Source organism: Engraulis encrasicolus, chromosome 15, assembly GCF_034702125.1.
Source record: "Engraulis encrasicolus isolate BLACKSEA-1 chromosome 15, IST_EnEncr_1.0, whole genome shotgun sequence".
NCBI classification, from domain to species: Eukaryota; Metazoa; Chordata; class Actinopteri; order Clupeiformes; family Engraulidae; genus Engraulis; species Engraulis encrasicolus.
In genome coordinates this window covers 1,262,053-1,289,974 of record NC_085871.1, presented here as the reverse complement: position 1 = coordinate 1,289,974, position 27,922 = coordinate 1,262,053, and the positions used below count along the sequence as shown (strand labels likewise).

The window sequence follows — 27,922 nt, the reverse complement described above, 5'->3', positions numbered from 1 at the left end:
TTGTATGTATGTGTGTATATAGGCCTCTGTCCACTGTTTTGTCAGTTAGTACCTATGCATGTGGAGCATAGCACATGTGCAATAGTCTTGTGATGTTCTGTTTATGTCCTGTTTTAAACAAGTCTGCTCAGGGATGAAAAATGAATTTCAGTACAAAAAAGTACTATCATATCGTGTAAAGGAAGGTGTTGTCACGTTGACCTACTTTTTTCCTCCTCTGTGTGTTGTTGGATATCTTGTCTGGAGTGACGCCCAGATCAGAAAGAACTTTGGCAATACCTCTTGCATCCACGCCACAGTTTGGAGCCACGTTACTATCACAGCGCCTGTGCACATTCATCTTGCAGACTGACAGATTGTCAGGGAGAGACAGACAGACAGAAGTGAGAGAGAGTCAGAAAAAAGAGAAAGAGAGATTAGGGACTGTTCATTATTTATTTTCGAGGTCTTGAAAGATTTTCACCATTGGTTGTCAAATTTAGCATGACCCTCCCCGAACGAGTTTCAAAACTTTGACGTCCCTCCCCACAACATCATCAAAAAACGCATGACCCACCGCTAGGGACATCTTTTAACAAACATTGATTGACCAGTGTTACTGTTGAATGAATGTTACTGTTGAATGAATGTTACTGTTGAATGAATGTTGGATTCTGATCTCGAACATTAGAGGGCAGTGGGCATTCGATTTAGTCACAAATTTAGACACAATGAAACAAACCACTACCACCAACCACTTTTCCCCCAAAATTGGGGCCTCTTGAATTGAGATTGACCAAAAAAAAGAATGTTGAGAAAAAAAATATTGAATTACATTACAAAACATATATTTATTATGTAGTAGATTAATATTACTATTATTTAATCATGAGGGGGGGGGGCTCCTCACCAGTTATAGTTAGGGCCTCCGAAACCTTAACAGCGGCCCTGTTTCCTCTTACCTTTGCATTGAAGGCCCTGCCTCATCAAGCCCCACAGCAGAGAGCCACAGTGATCACAGAAGGTGGGGACCTTGTAGTTGTGGATTCGGAACTTGTGTGGCATGTTCACACTGAACCTCTGGGAGCCCACCTGTAGGTACGAGGAGACATGGAAGTATGGACACGTGCATATGCACAGTGCACACACACACACACAAACACAAACACACACCACAATGAATGACACATTATTGAAGTGTGGCTGTAGCAAGGTGTGTGTGTGTGTGTGTGTGTGTGTGTGTGTGTGTGTGTGTGTGTGTGTGTGTGTGTGTGTGTGTGTGTGTGTGTGTGTGTGTGTGTGTGTGTGTGTGTGTGTGTGTGTGTGCGTGTGCATGTGCGTGTGCGTGTACCTCCTGAGGAGCGTCTTCCTGATTCTTCATTCCGGCACATTTGGTGATGATGAGCTCATGGCAACGTTTGTGGACCACACATGTACAAACTGGAGAGAGAGAGAGAGAGAGAGAGAGAGAGAGAGAGAGAGAGAGAGAGAGAGAGAGAGAGAGAGAGAGAGAGAGATTTTTGAGATTTCAAAAAGTTCTTTATTTACAATAAGGTTGTTATACAATCACTCCACGGAGAGAGGGGGTGGGGGGGGGAGATATTGAATGACAATGACTTTAATACTGGGACAGTAAAAGCAAACAGAAGCAGCAAAATATCTGTGGAAATCACTTTGATATACTGACCTTGGCACTGGTACCCTTGTTTCCCCAACACCCCCCTGCAAAGTACAAATGAGCAAAATGAGTTGCCAAGGCCACTATGCAATGAGTGCGTATTAGCAGAGATACTGTTGCTCTCTGGTATTAGTCACAATTTTACAAATGAACACTTGGGGGAGACATAGCCACAGTTATCCAGCCTCTTGTAGGGAACGTCAGCTGCAAAGTACTGTACATATCCATCCACACAAATCCACAAAAATGTTGTCTTTATCAACTATTATTAGAGTACCTTTGAACAAGTCATAACCAGTAGTCCCAGGCCATGCCATCAAGTGTTAACTTTACTGGACTTGTGTTACTTTACTTGGATTTGTGCTTTATTGAGGATACGTAGTGCGGTACAGATCATGACAGGAGGAGAGTGGAAGAAAGAGATGGGGAGGGGTTGGGAAAGACCCCAGCTGGATTCAAACCAGGGTCACCATGGGCAAGTAGCCCAGTCATGGTGCAGTGTTAGGGCAATGTGCCATTGTACCCCCTGTACCTTCTCTTTTTGCACCATCTGTAACATGGAGGCCTTTTTGTATATCAAAAGACATCACAACAATGTGTACAACATTGACTGTTTACAAGTACACATATTAAATCCCAAATCCCAAATCACACATATTAAAGGACAGGACCGTGATTTTTTTTTCTTCAATTTAGTGTAAAACACTATCTTCTACTCACCCAGGGTAGTTTTTGTCATTTGGAGCACTCTCGAAGATATTGGGTTTGGTCATATAGGTTGATAACCACAAAATGGCCAATAAATGCAGGCACTAAATATGTTATTTTAATTGAGCAATTAAGATACAGTAGCACTAATACTGTGTAGTAAATGTTTTCAGCTTGAAACATCCAAGCTATGTGGAGAAAACATTTTTTTTTGCAAGTTTCCTGCAAGTCGATGCTATAGTTATCGATCCACGGCAGCGCTGCCATTCGTATGAGCAAGTAAATGTAGGCAATAAATATGTTATTTGTCATTTATGAATTATGATAGGGTAGCACTAATGGCGTGTGGTGAATGTGTTGGTTGGAAACATCCAGGCAATGTGGAGGAAAACAACTTTTTATGAATTTCCTGCTCATGACATAACCGATCCATGACAGTGTTGCCATTCAGCTCGCTGGCTTAATTAGACTCACAAAAAAATGTTTTCCTCACATATCCCACATTTCAAACCGAAAACATTCACGGCAAGTTTTTAGTGCTACTGTATCATAATTAAAACAATGTATTTAGTGGCTACCTTTACTTGCCCTTAAGAGTGGTGTTTGATGACCATCACCCAACATCATCAAACCCAATATCTTTGTGAGTGCTTCGAATTACATAAAAACCTACCATGGGTGAGTACAACACTGTCTTTTCACTATAAATAAGGGCCCGGTTAAAGAAAAAAACTGTCCTGTCCTTCAAGTACAGTAGGTGGTTTAGTGAATTAAAATTCATGCAACAGTAGTAGCTGTATTACTGGCTGAAATTCCCCTTACGTTTTTTTTTTGGCACGTCCTCTATGGGTGCATGTAGATGGGATTGGTGTCTCTACTGTGACACTAACTTTTCCATGTTGTTGTTAACTTGGCGGTGCAGAGGCCCTCCCTACCCTGCTAGTCAATTACTCAGGCATCAATTTGTATGTAATTCAACTTTTGTATGGGTTGATAGTCCCTCCAAATGAAGAAGAGTTTTGTTGCAAAACGACGTAACCACCATTTTTTGACTTTTGCATTTTATTATTGGAAATGACTGTTCAGGGGTGGATTTCTTGAAACCAAAGTTGCTTACTACATAAGCTACTTTGATATTTTCAATGCATTTCCCCATTGGCAACTTCCGAAGTTCCTAACAGGCTAACAACTTCTCTTTTGAGAAATGCAGCCCAGACGTCCAATCATCTATGCGTTCAAATATTTTAAGAACACACTTTTAAACCTATATAAAATGCATTTTACAGTGCGGTGCAATGCAATGCCCACTACAAAAAGGTATACGTCATTTTGCAACAAAGCTCTTCAAATGTTATGCTCGTTCTGGTCGACAAAAAAATCTATCATGGTAACTCTCTCCCTCTCTCTCTCTCTCTCTCTCTCTCTCTCTCTCTCTCTCTCTCTCTCTCTCTCTGTGTCCACACTGTATCCATACGCTGCCTCCCACCAGAGACTATTGAAATGAATATTAATATCGCTGCAACAGAAATATATTGGCAAAGGCCGAACTGGCTGAACTGCAGTGGGAGGAGGAAGCGGGGATTGCAGAAACACACACATACACACACACACACACACACACACACACACACACACACACACACACACACACACACACACACACACACACACACACACACACACACACACACACACACACACACACACACACACACACACACACACACAAACTATTTCTGTCTCAACAGAAATGGACAAATGGACACACAACACACACACACACGCACACCAACACACACACACACATCAACACACACATACACACACAAAACACAAGTGTGTATTCACAAAACCTCCCATCCATACATCCAACCAACCATACGGACACACACACACACACACTGAGCAGAACCTTAATATCACACACACACGCGTGCACACACACACACACACACACACACACACACACACACACACACACACACACACACACACACACACACACACACACACACACACACACACACACACACACACACACACACACACACACACACACACAGAGACACGTTCGTACCAGATGAAGTCTCTGCAGTGTGAGCAGTAGGTGGGCTGCCTCAGGTAGGTGGCCATAAACTTGTGTCCGTTGACCTGGTGGACCCTCCTGCGCACGGCCCCCTGCCTCTTCCGAGGACGCATCCGCTCACGGAACACACGCTCCTCATTGTCGTTGGCAACTGGGAAAGGTAAGCAGGCATGCAGACACAAATCAATCAATCAAGCAATATCATTTATATAGTACATGATCATCAGGGCTATACATTCACCACCAGACAAAATGCTGGTAGAGGTTGATCTTCCTGGCCAAACACACTCTCACCAATGGGTCAATGTGGCTGGTAAGCTCTCTTTTTACCAGCCAAATTGGATTTTCACCAGCATTTGGCTATTAGGCTGGTATGAATTTAGAGCTATGATTATCATACATATCATACATAACTGTCATTCAATGTGTTCAAAGTAGGGCTGTAACAATATTGTATCGAACCGAGAAATCGTGATACACAGAGTCATGATACTGTATCGCGATACAAGGAGGCAGTATCGTGATACACCCTTTCAAAGTTTTGTTGCCCATCAGTCCAGAAAACAACCACATGATACGCAGTGATAGTGCTTCCAAGTTTCAAATCATCATCATTATTATATTTAAACTTTTAAAAATGTTAACTTATTCTACCTATAAACTATAACATAATTTGATTACATAATGTTGGCAAATGTGAAATCATGGGGTGTATAGAACCGTAGATCAAAAATCGTGATACAAACCGAATCGTGAGTTGAGTGTATCGTTACAGCCCTAGTTCAAAGGTGTGATCCTTAACCAATGTGCTGCTATATCATGTATTGTCATGTGTCATGTGGCTCTGTATGTGTATCACTGAAGTGATGATGGGATGATGGGATTTAACATGTTGCTTTATTATGTTTTAGTGTGATATGTTAGTGTGGGCAATCGTATAACACACCTATCCTACAAGAAATTGCATAGGTAGCCTCCAGACTATCTCCCTTGTGGGATCATCTGGTGTTAACCAGGCAAACGTTATGTCATTATGACACAAACAGCCTATAAACAGTTTTCTTGGTCATTACTGTAAGGGCTTCCGCACACCGGCTCCGACAAAGTGCTGAGCACTGCTCAGCTAAAATTCGATTCCATTGTTTTCAATAGAACCACGCACACTGGCGCCGATGTCCGCGGACATTCGCCGATGTCGGATAGCAATTAGAGACAAGTTCTATTTTGTCGGCGCCGCCCATTGACTATCAATGCAATGTTCGTGTGAAATTGGGTTTGGGGGTCCGAATTCTGTCGGAAGCAAAAGTGCGCCGCAATGCTGTCGGAGCCGGTGTGCGGCCGGCCTAACAGAGCATCCATGAACGGTACTTCTGAAATAGCAATTAACACCTGTCACAGACCTCATCTCTGTGGGGCAGTGGCCAAGTACTCTTGTTTTGCCATTTTAACACTTATCCCACTGATTTTTTTTCTCTAGGATTATAAAGCGCACAAACAGCACTCAACTCTTTTCTTGCAGTGACATGTGTTGCTTATTGAACATTGGGCAAGGAACACTACATGTGGCAAAATCTGTTACCAACCCATCTCCCACTCCTGTTATATTGATTAAATCGAATAAAACATTATGTACAGATCACAGAGTAGAGAGTAGAGTAGAGTAGACTTTTATTGTCACTATACAAATATAGCGAGATTGTGTTTAGTAGCAACCCACAAATGCCCACAAAATAAAAGATTAAACAGTAAATAAATAATATATAAAAATCCATAAAAATCCATGTGCATGTCACAGTATCGATAGTCCTGAAGTATTGAGTGGGGGCAGGTGACGTATTGCGTTCAAGAGTCTAATGGCAGTTGGATAAAAGCTGTCCTTCATTCTCGTAGTGCGGGCACGCAGAGTCCTAAAGCGCCTGCCAGATGGTAGCATGGTGAAGAGCCTGTGACCAGGGTGTGTGTGATCTTTAAGGATGTTTAATGCTCTGTTTGTGCAGCGTGTATGGTGGATCTCCTCAAGTGTGGGTAGTTGGCACCCAATGATTCTCTCTGCTGTTTTAATGATGCGCTGTAACATCTTCTTGTTGTCGTGTGTGCAGCTGGTGTACCAAGATGTGATGCTGTATGTAATTACTGATTCAATTGTACACCTGTAGAAGTTAGTGAGCAGATCTCGTGGTAGCTGGGCCTTCTTTAGAGTGCGAAGTTAATATAGCCTTTGGGATCCTTTTTAGCCATTGCAGAGGTGTTGGCGCTCCATGACAAGTCCTCGCTGATGTGCACACCCAGGAATCTGAAGCTCTGTACAACCTCCACTGGCTTCCCTCCGATGTTGACGGGTTGGTGGTAGTGGTTGCCCTGGCCACACCGCCTGAAGTCCAGGATCACCTCCTTCGTTTTATTGGAGTTCAGGGCCAGGTTGTTGTCTTGGCTCCAGCGTGCCAGCTGCTCCACCTCCTCTCTGTAGGCCGTCTCGTTGTTGTCAGAGATCAGGCCAATCACGGTTGTGTCGTCAGCAAATTTAATGATGGTGTTTGTGCTGTGCTTAGGATCACAGTCATGAGTGAAGAGGGAGTACAAAAAAGATGCATACAATGCTACACTATATAATATACTGTATAATATATAATACTAGTGCTGGACGATATGAAAAAAAAACATATCATGATATGGATTACTTTATATCACAAGAACCATATATATCACAGATATAACCCAAATGTGTTAATCAGGAATATTAGTTTATCAGGATAGAGACGAAAGAGGAGAAAGAGCATGATAACGATATATAGTCATATCGTCCAGCCCTAATACTATAATACTGGAGAAGTCACATTCTTGTTGCCTGCAGTCAAACACCATGGTGATGTCCATTACCATCCCCAATCCCACTCCAACTATTAATTGCTAAAATTAATTCTGGGACATGGAGATCAATTTACTGCAAAGCACTTGCCGTGTTGTTACTTTAAAAGACTTTTCGTTAGTCAAGGTGGTGGGGCGTTAGTCAGCATCAGAGACAAGTCACCATCATCAGTGGACATGCTGTTCTGTGCAGTGTAGCCCCTTAATGCACGCCGTACCTCCTGAGGCACGCTGTAATAGACATTGAAAGTTAACTACTATAGTACTACACTACTGTGACAGTGCACAGGGCCTTTAGTAATACAGTACGACTTGGTCATTGACATTCTGGTAACAGCTAATTTATAATGCCGTGTCTTAAGGGGTTAATTAGAAATATGACCTGAGCAGCTTTTGAAATAACATTCACAACATGACATCTTTATCTTTTCAGGGGACCTAGTCAAGGTGGTAGGTGCATCTTGTCAAGGTGGCAGGTGGCCTGAAATAGTGAAACTTGTTGTGCAAGTGTTGTTGTTTCCACACATAATGCATACTACTGTCACATCTATTCAGAAGAAGCCTTGTCTATGTTCCACCAGCCTGTGGTGTATTTGTGTGTAGTGTGAGGAAGACAGTGAGGGGGAGGATTGACTCCTAGCATAGGCAAGACAAAACCTGCTGACCGACCATGTGCCATAAGGTTCTGAGGGTTTCTCTCTCTCTCTCTCTCTCTCTCTCTCTCTCTCTCTCTCTCTCTCTCTCTCTCTCTCTGTTCACACACACACACACACACACACACACACACACACACACACACACACACACACACACACACACACACACACACACACACACACACACACACACACACACAAGCATCCCCTGTTGCTTCATTAGATGCATGTGATCAAGGGGATTTACAAGTGAACAATGTGTTTTAATGATTTTCCTTTAACGTTTCACAGCCTCAACTTCCCGCTATCCTGTCCTTATCTATCCAGTGCTGCAGGGGAGCAAACAGCTTGTTGCTATGGCGACACGACACTCCAGACGCTGTGAGCCATGAGAGGTCTGAGCAGAATAAATATGGAGGTCCCCTTAATATTACACACACACACACACACGCACGCACGCACGCACACACACACGCACGCACACACACACACACACACACACACACACACACACACACACACACACACACACACACACACACACACACACACACACACACACACACACACACACACACACGTTGGCCCCGGCCAGCGGCACAACATTTCCATGTATTTCCATTTTTGCACAAAACAATAATTGACAAATTGAATAAATTTGCCGAATTCATACAGGACCACTGAAATGCTTTCAAGAGGAACTGAGCGACGTGTGAAATAAAAGGCATTGGGGATTGTGGAGGAGGTGGCAAAGGAAATGGAGAGAGTGCCAACGGAGCATGTGTGGAGGAGAGTGAGAGAGAGAGAGAAAAGGCAACAGTACAGATTGCATCCTCCAACTAGGGAAAGAGAAAAAAATCTGCTAAAAAAAACTTGCCTTCTCCTATCTGTCCTCTCTCTTGCCTGTAGCTCTGTTCTAGGAATTCATTATCATAGCTGAATATGTGGGTGTGTGTTGTATATGTGTGTCCAGATGCCTGGAAGGTTGGTTGGCGTTTGGAAGAGAATGCACCCGTGTGTGTGTGTGTGTGTGTGTGTGTGTGTGTGTGTGAGAGAGAGAGAGAGAGAGAGAGAGAGAGAGAGAGAGAGAGAGAGAGAGAGAGAGAGAGAGAGAGAGAGAGAGAGAGAGAGAGAGAGAGAGAGAGAGACGGCCTTCGTATTACTAAGGTTCTGCTGGATCATTCAGGGCACATCCCTTCTGATAAATATCACAGTCCGATTGGTTAGCAAAGAGTCAGCAGACCTACTCTGTGTGTGTGTGTTAGGTGTGTGTGTGTGTGTGTGTGTGTGTGTGTGTGTGTGTGTGTGTGTGTGTGTGTGTGTGTGTGTGTGTGTGTGTGTGTGTGTGTGTGTGTGTGTGTGTGTGTGTGTGTGTGTGTGTGTGTTAATCCAATCGCTGTGTCTTGCTGGCTATTTTAAGACAGTAAAGCCCTCACATGTATCACTCCTGCACCTGAATGACACACTCCTCCCGCATGTTCAGTCTGCATGACCCCTCTGAATCCTCCCCCTTCTTACCCTCATTCACTCCACACATCCACACTGACGGCCATTTTGCAAATCACAGCGTAAATAATTTTCTTTAAATTGAGGTAAGCTGGTTAATGAAACCAGAAGGGGTTGGGCCAGGTATTGCAATGACGCTGCCTGGTGGTGAGTTTGTAATGTGTGCACTGAGCAAGTCACACACTCATACACACACTCTTGGGCACACTCGCACAAGAGCATGCACGCACACGCACACCTTTTTGTCACATGACATAAACAAAACGTTGGTAGGCTAGTGGTGCGCACATCCAAGACGCAGGTGCATGACAAAAGGTCAGAATACTGTGAAAATAAAGATGAATGTCCGCACACTGCTCCCGTGTTGCTTTTTTATTTTTTCACGTGAGCGCTTTCGAGCTAGTCGCTCTTCATTCTGATGAAGAGCGACTAGCTCAAAAGCGCTCACTTGAAAAAATAAAAAAGCAACACGGAAGCAGTGTGTGGACATTCATATTCATAAACATGTCTAGAAAATGTTAATATCTAAAATTAAAAGAGTCATTTTTGGTGTTTGTCACCCTGGCACAAGTTGGACGCCGAATTTGTCTCTCATAGAGAACATAAAAGAACACTCCACTCGTCCAAACTATTTTCGTAGCCTCTTCGCACAGATGGGCGCGTTCACACATTACTAAAAAAAACTCAACTCAACAATTTACATCATCAACAACATTTCTGTTACATTACCGGGAGCTTTAAGTAACAGATAAAAAAATTGCTTATTACAATTTTGGTGAAAGTAAGGTTATAACAAAGGCTCTGCGCAACAGAGTTAAACTTAGAAGGACCTTTCAAACTGCTACAAGATAATGAACTACAAAAAATATTTACAGATGAAAAAATGTGTAGCTTTGCTTTAATGATATACAAACCTTCATGAGTTTATAACAATACATGAAGTTTTCATTATTTAAATTTTATTATTTAAAGTTATTTAATTGTATGACATTTACAATACCAAAGTGCTTGCAGACAATGTTACTATATCCTTGAAATTTCCCCTAAAGGACAAATGTATTTGTTGTGTTGCTCAGCATGATAATATCATGATGTTGAAGCGACTTGGCACATGTATGTATTCTCAGGTGGTACAGTCCTTACCACATTTATTAACCCTTTAAGACACTGCGTTATAAATTTGATGTTACCAGAAAGGCAATGACTAAGTTGTGCTAGAGCATCACCTCATGTCCCCACTGTGGCTTAGGCGGCTGAGCACTGGACCGCTATGCGGGCGACCCGGGTTCCATTCCCGACCTGAGGTCTTCTCCCAATCCTCCCCCGTCTCTCTCTCCCACCTGCTTCCTGTCCCACTCTTCACTGTCCGGTCTAAATAAAGTTGAAAACTCCCCAGAAAATGTATATTTTAAAAAGCATCACCTCGTGAATGGGCTTGGGGACCTGGTTCAATGGCCGACCCAGCACGTCTCTCACTCCCACTCTCTTCCTGACATGATCTTAAATGTCCTATCCACAATAATAATGATAATAATATAATGAATTCAAAAAATTAAAAACCCTGCTTCTGGGTTCATTTAAGTCTGGCAATTCATGCTACTCTCTTGACAGACTGCAGCGGATGGCTCTCCTACTTTAACAGTGTGGTGCACGGACATCTAGAGTCATACATGTCAATTAATGTGACCTCTTAGTGATGTCATCTTATAAGCAAAAAGGGAAAGAAATCTGGTGCCAAACGGATGTCTATTTTCTGTACTCTGATGAAGACGCATGTCGAAACGTTAGTCTCACTGCACTAAAAAATAAATGACAGAAAATAGACATCCGTGTGGCACCAGATTTCTTTCCCTTTTTGCTTATGTTGTAGTCCTGCTCTGGTTGCACCGGATTGTTAATTTAGAAGCGTGGAGTGCGTATCTCCTTTGTTTTATGATGTCATCTCATGTTAGCTCATTCACAGTGTCCACTACCTACCAACACCATGGCTCCATGAGTGGCTGACCACTGGAGGGTCTGAAGGCTCAAAATGAATGGCCTGAGTATATCTGGTTCTGAAGGCAACAACAGAGGCAGACTGACCATCTGTGCCGTGCGCATTCGCACACACACACACACACACACACACACACACACACACACACACACACACACACACACACACACACACACACACACACACACACACACACACACACACACACACACGTTGCATGCCTTCAGATACAAATGCACACACAAACGCAGACGCAGACGTAGACGCAGACACGCGCACACACGCGCGCACACACACACACACACACACACACACACACACACACTATGTAGTACTAGCACATTATGCATTGTGAGGTAAGTTAAGTATTGCTGTAGGAAAAGTTTAAAACCCCATGCCACATGGATGGAGTGATATGGAAGAAGGAAGGAACAGACACTACAAAATCAACTTCACTTCTTTTCCCATCACATGTCATTTTCAGGGCAGGGAATACCATTTCACATTTCAGCCATAACATTGTTACAAACAATTTGTAATCAGTCTCTCTCTCTCTCTCTCTCTCTCTCTCTCTCTCTCTCTCTCTCTCTCTCTCTCTCTTATTTTCTCATCCGTAACGTTTTGTTTCTGTCTGTTGGTGTGAACTACTTGTATGCAGACACAACAAATACTTTGCGGACGCTTATCGTAAGTAAGTAAGTAATTAAGTTTAATTTATAAAGCACATTTAAACAGCAGGAACTGACCAAAGTGCTGTACAGTGTCAGACTAAAATACTAAAATTAAGCAATACTAAGAATTTGATTAAAAACAAGACAAAGTCAGCAGTAAGAATAAAACACATAAGATACAAAAGGCCTTCCACAGTGAATAAGATACAATTACATGGATAAGAAAATTAAGTAAATAAAATAAGGGGAAACAAACAAAGAAAAAGATGAAACTAGGGAGCAAAGGCCAATATGTAGAAATGAGTTTTAAGTCTGGATTTAAAAGTAGTGGTTGTAGGAGCAGATCTGATGTCAGGGGGCAAAGTATTCCAAAGACGATCGATTTTCAGTAGCAGCAGAAACTTCCACTCTTACTGCTAAAATAAATGAATGCATGCATATTGCAATGCTTAAATGGAAGCAAAGTACTGGTACAGGAAGAAGCAACTGACCTAGCTAGTTCACTAGTGTTAACAAAAGGACTGAAGAAAGTTAAGAGTAGGGCTGGGCAATATGACGATATATATCGTTATCGTGATATAAAAGTGTATATTGTGACCGTTCTATATTGTTTATATTGTGATAGTAATTTTATCAGTTGTATACAATTGAATATCATTTAATTACATTTCATGTTGTCACAATACACGGGTAGATGACGGATAGGCAGCAAAAAACATTTTTTTCACAAAACATTGTTTATGAGGGGAAAAAGTATATGTCTACGTAGTGCAGCAATTAATCTTTCAAAAAATCCAAGTGGTCACAATGTTGGTCTATTCATTGATTATTTATTTACATTGATAAAGCAATTTGCTGAAAATATGTCCTTTGGTGTGACGTTAAGAAATAAATATATTAAGTAATGTAGAAATGGCTTGATGGAGTTTTATGAACATTGTTACACTCTTCATATTTATTGCAATTTTTTAAAGTCTTAATTTAATGAGAAATTACCATTTAAGTATTTTTTTTCCCATTAGATGTGATATTATTAGAAACCTTCGAGGAAAAACAGGGATATCTTTCTTTTAAATGTTCAAAATTGTCCGAATTTATACTAACTTTTCAGGGACGATAATTTGTTCTTCCTTAATGCAATATTCAGTGTTTATCAAACATATTGTTTAGCTCAAACAAATATTTGAGCGTTTAAAACATGTCACACCGTAGGACATTCATGTCACGCTAAAGGACAGAAATGCAAAACTGAGCCAGAAACAAATATATCAACATGATTATTTTGTCTTTTGATCATAATATAATGTTGTAGTCAATATGGACCTACACTTTACACTTATAAGTCTTTGAATCGTCGATTATCAGCCTATCGTCACTCTTAATGACAGCCATGCGGTCATTAAATGTAACCTGCAGAGCTCATAAGACTCATACTGAAGTGTGACCTTGGCATGACCATCACACTTTTGTAGGTATGCCATGACTGTCACACCATTGAACCTGTAGTGTGTAGTGGCCAGTGCCTGTTTGGTATCTCAAGCTGGACTGCACATTTATGCTGTATATTGAGCTCTCCACAGCATACTTTATTCATCTATACTCCTCTATATACTCTCTCACTGATCTTTCCTTCATTGTTACCGTTATATTTTATGGTTTCAAAGCACCATTAATGACATTTTATATCATTTGACAGTATCTAAAATCAACAGCAAATATTCATCAACAATGCATCAAAGTATAAATTCCAAAGGCCAATAAAGGACTAAGTAATTTGAATACACAATATTTATCTAGTCAAACAACAAAAAAAAAAAAAATATGTACTACCAGTTGTTTAAAAAGTTATTTCTCAAATATCTAGTCCATTGGTGTGACCTGTTTGTCCTTTGGTGTGATACTCCAAAGTGTCACACCATAGGACTTTTACCATCACACCATAGGACTTTTGAGCTTTTGAGTTAATTTAAAGCCATGTCGTTGCCAACTGAAATACAATTTCACCTTTAGTAAGATGCATTTTCATACATCTACATAAGAAAAAAATATGAAAAATATACACTATTGTCAAAATGTATTGTATGGCTGTCACACCAAAGGACTACAAAACTAATACATCTTGTGGTAGCAAAACATAATTGATTGACTGAAGAACTCTGAGAGAAAAATCTAAAATCCACCCTTGCCATTGGCTTCTTAAAGTGATGGTTCGGAGTAGAATCACCCTAATGCCATTTGAACCGTGACACCCATCCACCTTTACACCCGAAGTGTTTTCTGCCGCAGGCTTACATCAACAGAGTTGCCGTGTTATTCGATGTTTATTCCGGATAGCTTGACTCAAGCGCATATGGATCCTGGGCACCGTCTCCAAACTTTCCCCACAAAAATAACATGTCATGACACCAAACTTCTACAGTATAACAAATGTGCTTTGTACTCACAAAAAGATGAATTTGAAACTTTGTACATAGTCCAGGAGTTTATTAGTAACAACACACGAGACGATTAGCTTTTCTGCTGCTAAACATCCGTCGACGTCACTTCCTCCAGCTGGGACTTTGTTGATGGAAACAAATACACGTGAGTCCGGAAGGCGGAAAACTCAAAAAGACAGCTTGCGCTACAACTAGAAATTAACCACTTAGGATTTAAATTTTACCACGTTTAATAAATAATGTATTTTAATGGCAGCAAAAAATGGTCCAGTCCTTAGCTATCTGGCTATGTGTCGGCAATCGCTTCCGGCAATATTATGCCATGCTGTGGACAGTCCCAGCTGGAGGAAGTGACGTTGACGGATGTTTAGCAGCAGAAAAGCTAATCGTCTCGTGTGTTGTTACTAATAAACCCCTGGACTATGTACAAAGTTTCAAATTCATCTTTTTGTGAGTACAAAGCACATTAATTATACTGTAGAAGTTTGGTGTCATGACATGTTATTTTTGTGGGGAAAGTTTGGAGACGGTGCCCAGGATCCATATGCGCTTGAGTCAAGCTATCCGGAATAAACATCGAATAACACGGCAACTCTGTTGATGTAAGTCTGCGGCAGAAAACACTTCGGGTGTAAAGGTGGAATGGTGTCACGGTTCAAATGGCATTAGGGTGATTCTACTCCGAACCATCGCTTTAAGGGTCTAAAGTCACAATTTATGTACCGCTGGAGCTTCAACAATAGATAATTATCCACAGAATTAACCAAAAATATGATGTCACACCACAGGACATTGTTTTCTGCGACAAAGTTTCATACGTCCATACAGTCTCAGAAAAACAGGAAAAAAATTAAGCATTGCCACTTGCTAAAATAGACACCTTGAAAAACATGCCAGGGTTGTTTAGACAAATGACTGAGATTTGATTATTTATTAAAAATGTTTTAATATGGAGAACCAGGCTTGCCTCAGTCACACCATAGGAAAAATGTGACATTTAACTCAAAATTAAGTATACTTATTTAAGCTCTGTATTTATTACACATTACTTTTTCACAACAACGACATTAGTTTAATCATTTAAAGCATTGACAATATTAAAAGCATGAATTTACTTAATTTTAAGAGCCTGCGACAGCAAAATTTACACGTCACGTCATCTACCCACACACTATAAGTTCATGTAACTGTAAAAATAACAATAAAAAGATCCATTTTAAAGAAAGGCTGTTTTGCGATATGAAAAAAATAAAGAGCAAATAAAGAGAATAACTGAAAACATATGTAATTGTGCTATATCGCGATATATATCGTTATCGTGATATAAAGTAATCCATATTGTTATATAGTTTTTTTTCCATATCGCCCAGCCCTAGTTAAGAGCTCTCTACTCAGGACTGAGCCCTCAGGAGTTCGGGAGGGAAGGTCAGATCACTCAGAGACAGTGAGGGAGGCAGTCTTTTGTTGTGACAGCACAGTAGCACAATCTTCTTAGACACCGCCTAGAATGGCCAACCAGCCAAAGTGTTACTGCTCCTCTGTCTGGGAAGTCAGACACTCTGTTGTCCAGTCTTGCACTTTAAAATGTCTGTATGAGCACTGTCTATGTCCATACTGTCTTATGTCCATGTATAAGTACTGTCTATGTCTATACTGTCTATGTCCTTACCTAGATTAGTCTATGTCTGCATGGGAAAGCAAGAAATGTAATTTCAAATTATTTGTATGACCAGTGCATGTAAAGAAATTGACAATAAAACCAACTCTTGACAACTTGAAAAAGACACCAACCCCAATAGTGCATACATTAGGGTTCACGATAATAAGCATCACCACGATAATAAGTTCATCACGATACCCCACCCTCCAAGCAATATATGAAGAGTCTGTAGTTAGGCATGCTAGGAAAATAATTGAGCATCCATCACATGTTCTGCACCCAGAATATGAGCTGCTACCCTCTGGCAGGCGATTCAGAGTACCAGTTAAAAACAAGAAAAGGTTTTTGAATAGGTATAGGTTTTCTTTTGTTCCTGTTTCTGTTAACCTACTGAACGCAGGTCGTTAACAAATACCATCCTTGTAATGAAATGTGTGTGGTAGGCTGTAGTAGATATGCACTTGAGTATCTCTATGAGGGCACTTTATGTATGTATGTATGTATGTATGTATGTATGTATGTATGTATGTATGTATGTATGTATGTATGTATGTATGTATGTATGTATGTATGTATGTATGTATGTACGTATGTATGTATGTGTGTATCTATGTATGCATGTGTTTATTGTTGTTTTTGTTTTTTAGCGTCATGTGTATTAGTGTTGTGTGTAGGGCTGTCCACGACCAAGGATTTTGTTGGTCGACCAAAGGTCGTCATTTACTCCGACTAATCGATTAATTCCACAGTAACAGAGAGTTTTTTCTGAGAGGAGACAAACCACTGTAGAGATTGATCCCAATAAAAATAAACGGGGACACTTCATAATCGCCACATGGTGGGTGTTTGCAAATATCCTGCCTATTCTGCTGCAAACAGCCAATCATTCTTCCAAACTGAATGAACAGCGTTCCAGTCATCTTGTATTGTTATAGAAGTACTGCCCCTGCACAGTCTCAAAATAACCTACTTAACACTTAACAGAGAGCCAACTTAACACTTTAGTATAATCAACTTTTAACAGCGGTTTCAATCGTATGATTTTTGAGATTGTTAGTTATCCAAGAGTCCATTACCTGTGCTTCCCCATTCATTGTGAAAGGGTCTGGTGTTATTAATCCGACATAGATGCCCAATGGTGTCGCCAAGATGACCGCAGAGTGAAAGAACTTCTCTTTAGAGATGCACAATATATATCGGTCCACTAAAATATCGGCCGATATGGGCTTTTTTTATATTGATCCGATATAATATTTTCCTGCTTAAAATATCGGTTAATTAAATGAAAACATGGGAACTGCGAGTAGCGACTTTTACTTTATATTTTCATTCAAGCCGGGTAGGCGAAACAAGCCTGTGACAGAGATTCTAGGAGTATTATTCTAGGAGTATTATCAAATATTCTTTGAATTCATAATAGACTGTCTCTGGTATTATCTTATCCAGTCTCTCTGCCTGTGTGATGCTGTGACTTGGCGTCTCTTATCACATGACCAAGTCACATGACCGCCAGCCAAGTAATTATTGGCTATCGGTATCGGTTGAAATGTTTCATATCGTGCATCCCTACTTCCCTTTAAGGATAACTTTGACAGGAAATTATGCGAGGACTTGTTAGGCCGAATACCATTTCTAATTTCTACCCCTACCCTTACGCCTTCCCCTTGCCCCTCATCCCTTCAAACGGAGCAGTAAGGTGTAGGGCTTGAAACACAACCCCTATGAATTGAGACACGCCCTCAACAATCACGGAATGACACCCATAGCATTCAAAAACCAGCCTCTCTATGGTTAAACCAGCGATATTGCTTGTAATTACTCGCGCAGCAGTCTAAAAAAGGACAACGGTGTTGCGCGACCCTCGCAAAACCGTCATGACTTCCATGCATTGTGTTGACGTTAATAGCGAATTTTTCATGTGGGTTTCATGCAGAAAATGACCATTACACATTGGGACCAGTGTTCACGCTAGAATTCTTACTGGCCGGACAAGTGGCCGGCTGTATTGCATAATACCGGACATTTGAAATATCTAACGGACCTTCCCTCATATAGCCAAACACACACTCCCTAATGGGTCAAAGTGTAGTAAATTGGTATTTTCTGCCAGCAAAACTTAAATTTCACTAGCATTTGGCCAGTTGGTTGGTGTTAATTTAGAGCCCTGCTTGTGCGCACGGGCCGGGTAGTAGCCTAAACGCGCGCTTTCTTTCACACACTCGAGAGCTCGAACTGAAAGAGAGAAAAAACAGCCAGCCAACGTGCTAAACGCAGATGATCCCTAAATTATCAACTCAAACACTGTATTTTATCAGCAAACCCGAAGAGGATTTCCCAGCTCAAATTGGGTAACGAGGTGATGCCTGTAATAGTAGCCTACAGTAATGGTATCGACGCTACTGAAATTTGAACTATATTGCGTTGTGTTCCTGCGCTCTCGAAAGTAATGGAATTGACACGTTCCGTACGATGCTCTATGGGCTACACCCGTTTTGGCCAGTGATGAAAAAAGTTATAAAGCCCTGCATGCACTTTCACTGGGACTTCTCGTGAGTCCATCATTCTCTGGAATGTTTAACTTGACCCTCTGTAGCCTACTTGGAGATCCAGCACCATTTTTCAGCAGAGGTAAAAGTGAAAGTGATTCGATGCTGCGATGCTGCATCCATTTAGTCCCCAACAGTTAGGTTTGACTTCGCAACTGGGCATGAAACGGTTTTGCCAATGCAATGCCCTTTGTTGTGTTCACTGATATATTGGTAGAAATAGCCTACAAAAAACAGAATCGTTCCTCAACAGCACAGCAGCCAGCGTGAGTCAAGTGATTATAAGCATAACGTGATTGGGGACAACGACGGTGGGGACGAGAGCGCAAGCAATAGTTCAGTTATAGGCTATTCACAAATATTTTCAGCTTTGTTCAGTTTCATATTAGGCCTACTGGTGTTTTGTAACTTTAAGTAGGCCTATTTAAAATGGGCTAATATTATTTACTGACTAATTGCAGTCATTTTTGTCGGACATTTTGTCCGGGAACATTTTATTTTGCCGGTCATTCATGCATGCAAACGGCCAATGTCCGGCCACGGCCGGCTAACGTGAACCCTGATTGGGACAATGTTAAACTTAGCGCAATGGAATAATTGTTACAACAAAACAGTCAATTACGGCAAAAATACGTATATTTGTGTTTTGATATGGATGCCGCCAATTATTAAAGGCATTCACGATGCTTTCGGGGATATCTGTCGGAGCCCTCCGTTTGAAGTGTGCCCATGAAAAATGTCTGTTTGGAGGTATAGAAAGCCCTTCCCCTTACGCCTACCCATCTTTCTTAAAGTGAATTGGGACGCCACTACCCCTACAGGTGAACGCGCAAAACGGAGGGGAAGGGGAAAGGCGTAGGGCTAAGGGGTGAAATGGGACTCAGCCTTATTCACTACTTTGAACACCTTTGATCATAATAAATACAGTAAAACACATTTCATAAAGCTCTTAAACATATCCACAGCCATTCACTCATGCATTAAGTATCAGGCAAGTCTTCTTGCCTTAATGAGAACATATGGGTGTTTTACATAACATAAACATAAAGTTACTCTACTCTACTCTATTCAGTACTATTTAGAGTTTGTCATATTGAGACTCACCTTCCTCTGACGACCCCGACAGGTCAATAATGACGAACACCTTTCCCTCTGGCTCCAAGTCAATCTGTAAAAACAGAGTCATGTGATGGGGGAGATTATACATTTGATATAATAATAATTACCTGTGTGAGAACAACAGATCAGTCCACAAACCCTGCAGCAACTCGCAATGCATAGAAAACCGCCCACAGACTGCCCACCTACCCACCGCAAACAGTCACATATCATTTGAAGGGTGAAAATGAGGGAATGCATCGACCCATTTTAAAACACACAAGTGCATACTCACACTTATGTGCATTCCTGCACACACACACACACACACACGCATGTATACACACACACACGCATGTATACACACACACGCACACACACACACAAAACCCCATTAGTGTCTTGGGTTGTGTGGGAGGGTATCGAGGGCTCCGCAGCTGAATGCCGGGGCTGCAGGGAGATGATTCCTCTATTACAGTTCTCCACAGAAATCAAAATCAGACCAGGAGGAAATTGAAAAAAAAAATGAAGCGTTTTGTGCAATGATCTTCCACCATTTATAGACATGGGTCCAACACAAGCCCACGGGCAACCCAACACTCCACATCAAAAGGGAAAGCGCCGCTAAATCATATTAGATGGTAGAAGGAGGAGGTGGATAAGGAAGGGAAAATTGGACAAAAGGGAGAAACAGTTGAGATGGTGGGAGGAGAGGGAGAATAAGGTACAGTATATGGCCATAAGCAGCACTCACATGTAGCGAGCAAACACCATGTAGTGAACATGGGAACATTTTCTCTCCATTACACGACTCAATTTAATTTGTTGCAAACACCCTCACTAATGCATAGATCGTCCCCTTGAGGTCTTACAAAGCAATATTCAGTATCTACAGATCTGTACGACACAAAATCTTGGAGTGATGTGTGTGTCATTCCAACTACTATTACTATTGTTATTGCTATTGTTTAACTACTGCTGTGTGTGGACAGTGGCAGTGTGAAGTAACAATGTACAAAACCATACGGAGGGTGCAAGAAAACAAGCGAGAGGAGAGGAGAGGAGAGGAGAGGAGAGGAGAGGAGGGATCAGATCCAGGGATAAGCCGGGACAGATCTCTTTATGCAATACCCTCGCGCTCACTCCTTTAAGCTCCCACACTTCATCCGTGTGTGTACGTGTGCGTGAGCCTGTGCGTGTGAGTGTGTGTGTGGGTTTTGTGAGCGTGTGCGTGAGCTTGGGCTGATGGTGATACCTCGTCGTCTGGGCTAGAATTATATGAAATGGCTGATCACCAGCTTTACGTTAAAAGCCCAGTGTGCAACATTTTAAGGTGTTGTGTTGCTCAATCAAAAGCTTGTCATTGTTCAATGTTGCCACCACCGCCAATTTCAAGAACTGGGCTTTTAAGTCTACATTGGTACATACATATAGTAGGCTATGACATGAAAGGGGTGCACGTGCATGGCCCCATCTTCAGCTCATGGCCCATCTTCGGCAAATAATGCCCACTTCCACATTTTATCGTTTGAGAAATAAACTCACAGCAGCTATGGGTTGTGATATTGTCACCTGTAAGCCCTGGAAAGTTTGAAGAAGGACAGGGGAGTCTCAAACACTGGCACCTGTAGCCTCATGATGTGCACTCTGCGTTAGTCACTGAGAAGACTTTACTATAATTGTACAATACAACGTTACACAGTCTTAAGTAACTGATTACAACTTAGTCATTGCAATTCTGGTAACATCAGATGGAAAACAGGTGTCACATGAACAAACTTCACAACGACTTTGTCACAGCTGGCCAGGAGAACAGAGGAGATGGAAGGATTAGGGATGTTAACCGGTAGCCGTTTAACTGGTAGTTGACCGGATGAATGCTAACCGGTTAAAATTTGGTCTGCCATGTTGCATGGAAGGTCGACATTGTGCGTAATGTGTGCCTGTGCGTGGGTGCGCTGGCAAAGCAATTGTTTTTATGCCCAAAACAAAACCCTTGTTCCTCCACAAGTAGGCTAGTGGACAATGATGGGGGAAAATGTACAAGACAAAGGTCACGAACTAACATTGTGTGACAGGAGCCTAACCATTCTAAAATGGGGGCATAACTTGTTACACGGGCAGAGAAAGACGCGTGACAGGACAGGGTATCATAAATGGCAGTTATAGAATTTTCATTTAACCGATTAACCACCGGTTAATGAGGCTCGGTAGTTGGTTAAGAATTTTTTTTTTAATACCCAATCCCTAGGAAGGATGCCTGAGAGACGATGAGCACGAGGCACCTCTTCCAAATGCAGCCTGTAGGAGGCTGTCAGGCACCTTGTTCTCCGCATCAGCACCATGGAAACATGATTTCATCTCCCTCCCTCTGTCCAAGTCCTGCTTCTGTTGCCAAAGGCGCTGCCAAGACACCCGCTACTGTGTGGAAAGCTGGGCTACAGCAGGCTGCAGTTTATTTTGGTCTTTTTAATATTAGTTTTTTTGTGAACCTCTGTCATACAGTGTCTGAGTGTTCAGAGAGCTCATTTTCAACACTTATGTCATCGACACAGTTACAGCTTTGAGGGCAAGGGTGGTTCTGTCCTAGTGCATATTTTGGACCTTTTAATGGTTTATGAGAACAAAAACTGACACACTAAACCTGGAATTTAGGCAAAAACCTAAAACCAGGCCATGCCCTCCTAGAGACACAACACCTTCTGCGTTGCTTCTAGTCAGGTCAGGAGCAAAACAAACATTGCTTTTGAGCTCCGGAGAAATCGGGAACTCCACCCACTTTGTCAGGAAGCAATTAACTTTGAGCAGATCCAACGGCCCTGGGTAGAGGCGTGTTCAAGGCATTGACATGGCAGAGACGTTCTTTTGGGACTAGAACATGTTTGGTTTTAACTTCGGCATAGCCAAAAATTCAACAAACAGAAATTGGTAGCTAAAGCATCTGAATACAAAGTGACCATTCGCCAAAGGAAACGTAGGGCTCCCTTAAATTGGTGACAGTTCAGTGCACACCAGAGTCAAGTAGTATCATGTGCTGTTCCACCTGTTGCTCCACTGTGCATTAGGGATGGCACAATATGCACCGAAGAATTCACAAACATACCAACCCGTGACACGCAAACTGCGGTCCATGGTTCCCCAAAAATATCATCCGTTAACACATTAGCATATGAGACCACCGAGGACGACACCATTAAAATCACACTAATTTCACACTATAAGCCCAAAAAATAGATCGAAGCAGGATATTGTTATGTGATAGTAAGTCAGATTCTATCAAACTGGAAGACGAAGTTTGGAATGCTCACACAGCCCGCATCAACTGAGGACAAGTGCTGAAGTGTAAGTGCAGGTTAGCACAAGAGGCGCCTCTCAGACACAAGCAAAAGGTCAGATTCAACTTGCGCATGATTACATTATAATTATATAAACATTAAATATAGTATAATATTCCCAGTGCACCATGCATTATTTTTTTTTATTTTTTTTTTATTTTTTAAACAAGAACCATGAAGAATCCACAACAGTGACCTTGATACCGTGATATGGACCGAACCGTGAATTTTGTGAACCGTACCACCCCTACTGTGCATGTGTGAAAACTTTGATCCAATGCAAGTGTGTCCATTTTATCTGAGGCTACACAAAAAAAGCTCATGACCTCCCCTTTCATTAAATAATCAAGTTTTGCTTTCTATTATGCTTCCAGCCATGCTCTTCGTCTCTAACGATACTTCTATTTCCAAGATAGCAATTGCTGTTTTATGGTACCAGATGGCTGCTAGCTGGTACCATACGGTTCCATATGTGCTAGGTTGGAGGTAGACTTTGTGCTGCTAGACAGAGAATGGCTTGAAGTACATGATTAAGATACAATTCAATTATTTAACTCAAAGGAAGGCATAAAATCAGCTTATTTCCAGAAATGTATCGCTTTACGGTGTAGCATGAAGTACATTCATATATGAACTGAAAGTCCCACTGAGAGAGGCCCATTGTCATTGTGACACACAGTACACCACAGTGCACGCAACAAAATTGCATTTATGTCTCACCCATGCAACGAGGGCAGCCAAACAGGCACCCCGAAAGACGTGGTGCAACTAGGCAGTACAATGCTCTATATAATTCACTCATGGAGGAGGATGGGAGGATAGCACTGGCTAATTAATCTCAACTGGCACTGGCGGGCTACAAGCAGCGACACCCCAGTCACCCAGGCCTGACCGCCTTTATGTGTTTTGAAAGGTGGGTTTTGATGCAGGTGCGATCAAACTGTTAGCGTATGCATCCGAATTGTGAAAAAATATGATATGAGAAAAAGTATCTCTGTAATTGTTTGCCGTATTGTCCCATCTCTGGTGTGTCATGTTTAGTATGCCATAAACTACTTGAAAAGTAGCTAGATTTCTGTTTCCGCAAAGTAGACCTGTTGGCAACAGGGACAGGTGAGTGAAGTAAAATAGGGTCATTGCAGGTCAAGGGTGAGGTTGAAGGTGAGGTCATCTATTGGATTTACAACTTGTGAGATTGTACAACCTGGTTTATCACACCGGCTCTGATTCTTCGACATAGTAGAATTTTGCAAACTGCATTGAAGTTCCATGTTTTCGAGGCCATTTCCCTAAATGTTCAGTGTGGGATCTCAAGTCAATCTGCACATCAGGGAGTTCCCATATGGAGTTTAGCAGTCCTTTCATGCAGGTGGGACCACTGGCTATGCCTATTCACTATTTGCTGTGAAAGCCTAATTACATCATATGCCATTACCCGGAGTCGGTAACAGATTAAGACATGATCATTACCATTAGGTTATAACAGATGTTCTGCATGAAAAAGTTATGACCTATTAGAATCATGTGGTTGGTTTGTGTTTCCAGCAGTGCCTATACCAGAATAGATGTGAAATTCAGAATAGAGGGTGACAAAACAATAAAATGATGTCTGAACTCTATTAACGCATTGTATTGTGTTTTTTCTACATATTTCACAGTGATTGAAAGCACCTTTTTGGGGCATCCTTGTTTGGCCATCCTCTCATCCTCTCCCAGACCTCATGCCCAGAATTCAAAACATGCTGAGGTATCCCCTGAACATCCACCTTTTTTGAAGTTATCCACACAAAAAAATGGGTTATGGTGTTGGTGTTGATATCCTTTTCACTGCAACGGCCACCACACCCCACCCCAGTCAGCTACCAGAGCGCTGTGAGGACAGCGGCACCTATCAATAACAGTGGCACAATAATCAATAAAGCCTGACCTTTCTCTTCCACAAAATAATGAATGCTCCTATTGGCTATCTAACAACAATGTTTTCTATAGAATTAGTGCGGCTAAGGTGTGTTGGCTATTTGGTAGGCTACATTTCATACAGTAAAACGTTTGCGCGCGCGCTTTCCGACAAGTTAAGCTATGCGTAAATTAGAATTTGCCAAAGATGAGAGGGGCAAAGGCAAAATGATGCCTGTTGCGTCCATCAGAACGGAAAGATGATGCTGAAATTGCATCCATGGGGGAAAGTTCGTGCCCCCACCCCTTTACTGTCTCACTGATGTAAGAATCATACGTGACACCATCAGACAGTTTACCACAAACGTTTGTAGCAATGAGGTCGATTCCGTTCTCTGCATGGCACAATAGAGGTTTTGTGACAGCAAACAGCATTACTGTTAATGACTGGTTTTGCCTGCCCAAAGGGAAAGCCCCTGTGGCGATGCAAGAGGTTGGACAGTAGGCTCTGTGGTAGCCTATTGTATCAAAATGTATCATAATGTATAAAACCATTAGCACCGACTAAAAATATGTTACCAAAGACAACCAACCATAAACCATACAATGACTCCTGACATACCCAGTCTTCGAAGTGTCTACTGCCGTTGTGCAACAGATCCTCAAACTGTATTGTGCAATTGGCAACAAAATCGTCGTATCCGATTGGAGCGTCGTGGAAGACAGACAGTTCAATTTTCTTCCCGTCATATACCTCGGTCACAAACTCATCATTCCACGCCGGACTGTTGGTCTTCTGCTTGGTAGATGTTTGACCCACGCGTGAATCATCCACGTTCAGGGCGATGTATGTGTCCAACAGAAAGGTCTGTGATTTTACGCCAACTGCGTGTCTCAATGACCATGCTGTGGGCTTTAAGTCCAAAGCCTTACAGACTTTTATCTTCAACATCCCATTGAAAACCACCATGGTGTTCAAATATAATCTTGCTCGTCGTGATGGTATGGATGAAACTGCAAGACAGTCACTGACGACCACCACCCCCGCCGCCACAGTACTCAAACAAGAAATATTCGCTTAGCATAAATAGCGAAATTCCCTTCAATGCGCTGGAGCTAATCCCAACATGTCCATATCCTCTTCCAATAAATACTAAAACTACTAACAGTCTTCGGCGTTTATCAGCAGACAACAGTCATTGCATGGACAGCAGACAAACAGTGTTCCCTGGTACCATTATTGGTTATGGTCCGTTCTGTCCTTGAGTACGGAAACATACGTAAACAAACAGATTCATCCTTGTATGAAATGGAATCCAACTTAAAATCCGAATTCGTCGCCGTATCTGTTTCGATTCTCGGAATGAAAACCTGACGAAATCACCAATAGTTGGAGCGATATTACGTGAATATAGCGAAGGAAAATATGTCTGGAGCTCTCTTCTTTACTGTTCGTCTTCCTCTGAATCCTGCAAATGCGCTTAGACGTTTGAAATTCCTCCCTCTCCACACATGGTCACTGCTTGTCTGCAGACTATCCCTAGACTGATAACCGTGTAATAAAGCCTGTGTTTATTTACAGCTTCTGAATTCAGTGAAGTGTCGAGGGCTGCCCCTTCCCCACTCTGGAGTCCTTTCCCTCTCGTTTCCTGCAAATTACCTCTCCTTTCCCTATCCCTCCCTTCGCCTGTCTGCGCTTATCCAGGAAATGCGCAAAACACGTCAGTTGATAGTAAAGTCTGGCCGGACGAGGGAGCACTGTGCGAACAAGCACGACTGGAGTGGCAGCCTAGACAGACATAGTGGAATGCACCTGGGCAGATAGGCACAGATATTACCATGTAGGAGCGCTTTCAAGTTCCAAATCTCCGCGTTCAACAAAAAATAGACCAGTTATTTGGCCACCAACTAATTTTCAAACTGCCGAATGAGTTGGAATGAAAATATCCTAAATTATTGCCCTTTGTGACTCACTTTTCTTTTTGAATGTAGGAAAAAGTGAACCACATCAAGTAACACATTATATTCCCCACCCCACCTCCCAACTCCCTACCCAAACACATTGTCAGTTATCAACTCAGCAGATTGTTAATAGGCCTACTGTAAGAAAATAGCCATATTAAAACAAAAACAAAAGTCAGGGGAGAAAGAAAAGACCTGTAAAATAAATGTAGTAGGCCTCATTGCAATTTGTATATCGCGTTGAACTCCAAACATTCAACTAACCCATTAGCCTTTGGATTAGGCCTATAGCCTATAATATGACAAAATGGTGTGATGCTATTTGTGGTGATGCACCCATTCAGCTACTTCATTGGAAGGTAATGAGTAAACATGCACTCAAATGTACATGCTAATTGTCTTACATGTTACATGAATGATTATCATGAGTGTGCACCCATAGGTATGCACAGAAAGGGATGAGGTGGTGCTAAAGCACCCGTCCCTTTGCCCTATAGGAAAAAGAAAAATAACTTTCAAAAAGACCATTTTGAAAGCTCTTTTTTTTTAAAAGTTTTTTGTAACAATGTTCTGTGTTGACATGATAACCTACAAAAGCTTCAAGATCAAAAGAATATGACAACCTACAAAAGCTTCAAGATCAAAAGAATATGACAATAATTCCCCGATATAACATTTAGCCTCTATATAGCCAATAAGGGAGTCGGAAATTCCACATAGGCCTACCCCTAACATCCCCCCTCCACCGCCTTCAGCTCCTGCCCCAAATATCTGTGCACGCCACTGAGTGTACCCCTCCCATTTCTGCAGATTTGCAAGTATATGTTTTCATGGGAAAACAT

General features: G+C 41.8%; 1 protein-coding gene across 1 annotated transcript in view; it reads right to left on the bottom strand.

The window, feature by feature from the left end:
• The window catches only part of LOC134463589 (protein kinase C epsilon type-like), a 44,726-nt gene extending 17,966 nt beyond the window's left edge, over window positions 1-26,760 (bottom strand). The window contains exons 1-7 of the mRNA XM_063216765.1: window positions 25,741-26,760; window positions 19,894-19,957; window positions 4,443-4,602; window positions 1,667-1,701; window positions 1,331-1,419; window positions 942-1,071; window positions 206-348 (exon numbers count right to left, since the gene is read on the bottom strand). Coding sequence (XP_063072835.1) covers window positions 206-348; window positions 942-1,071; window positions 1,331-1,419; window positions 1,667-1,701; window positions 4,443-4,602; window positions 19,894-19,957; window positions 25,741-26,088 — 969 coding nt within the window. The 5' untranslated portion in view covers window positions 26,089-26,760. The remainder of the gene's footprint in view (window positions 1-205; window positions 349-941; window positions 1,072-1,330; window positions 1,420-1,666; window positions 1,702-4,442; window positions 4,603-19,893; window positions 19,958-25,740) is intronic.
• Between the last annotated feature and the right edge of the window lie 1,162 nt (window positions 26,761-27,922).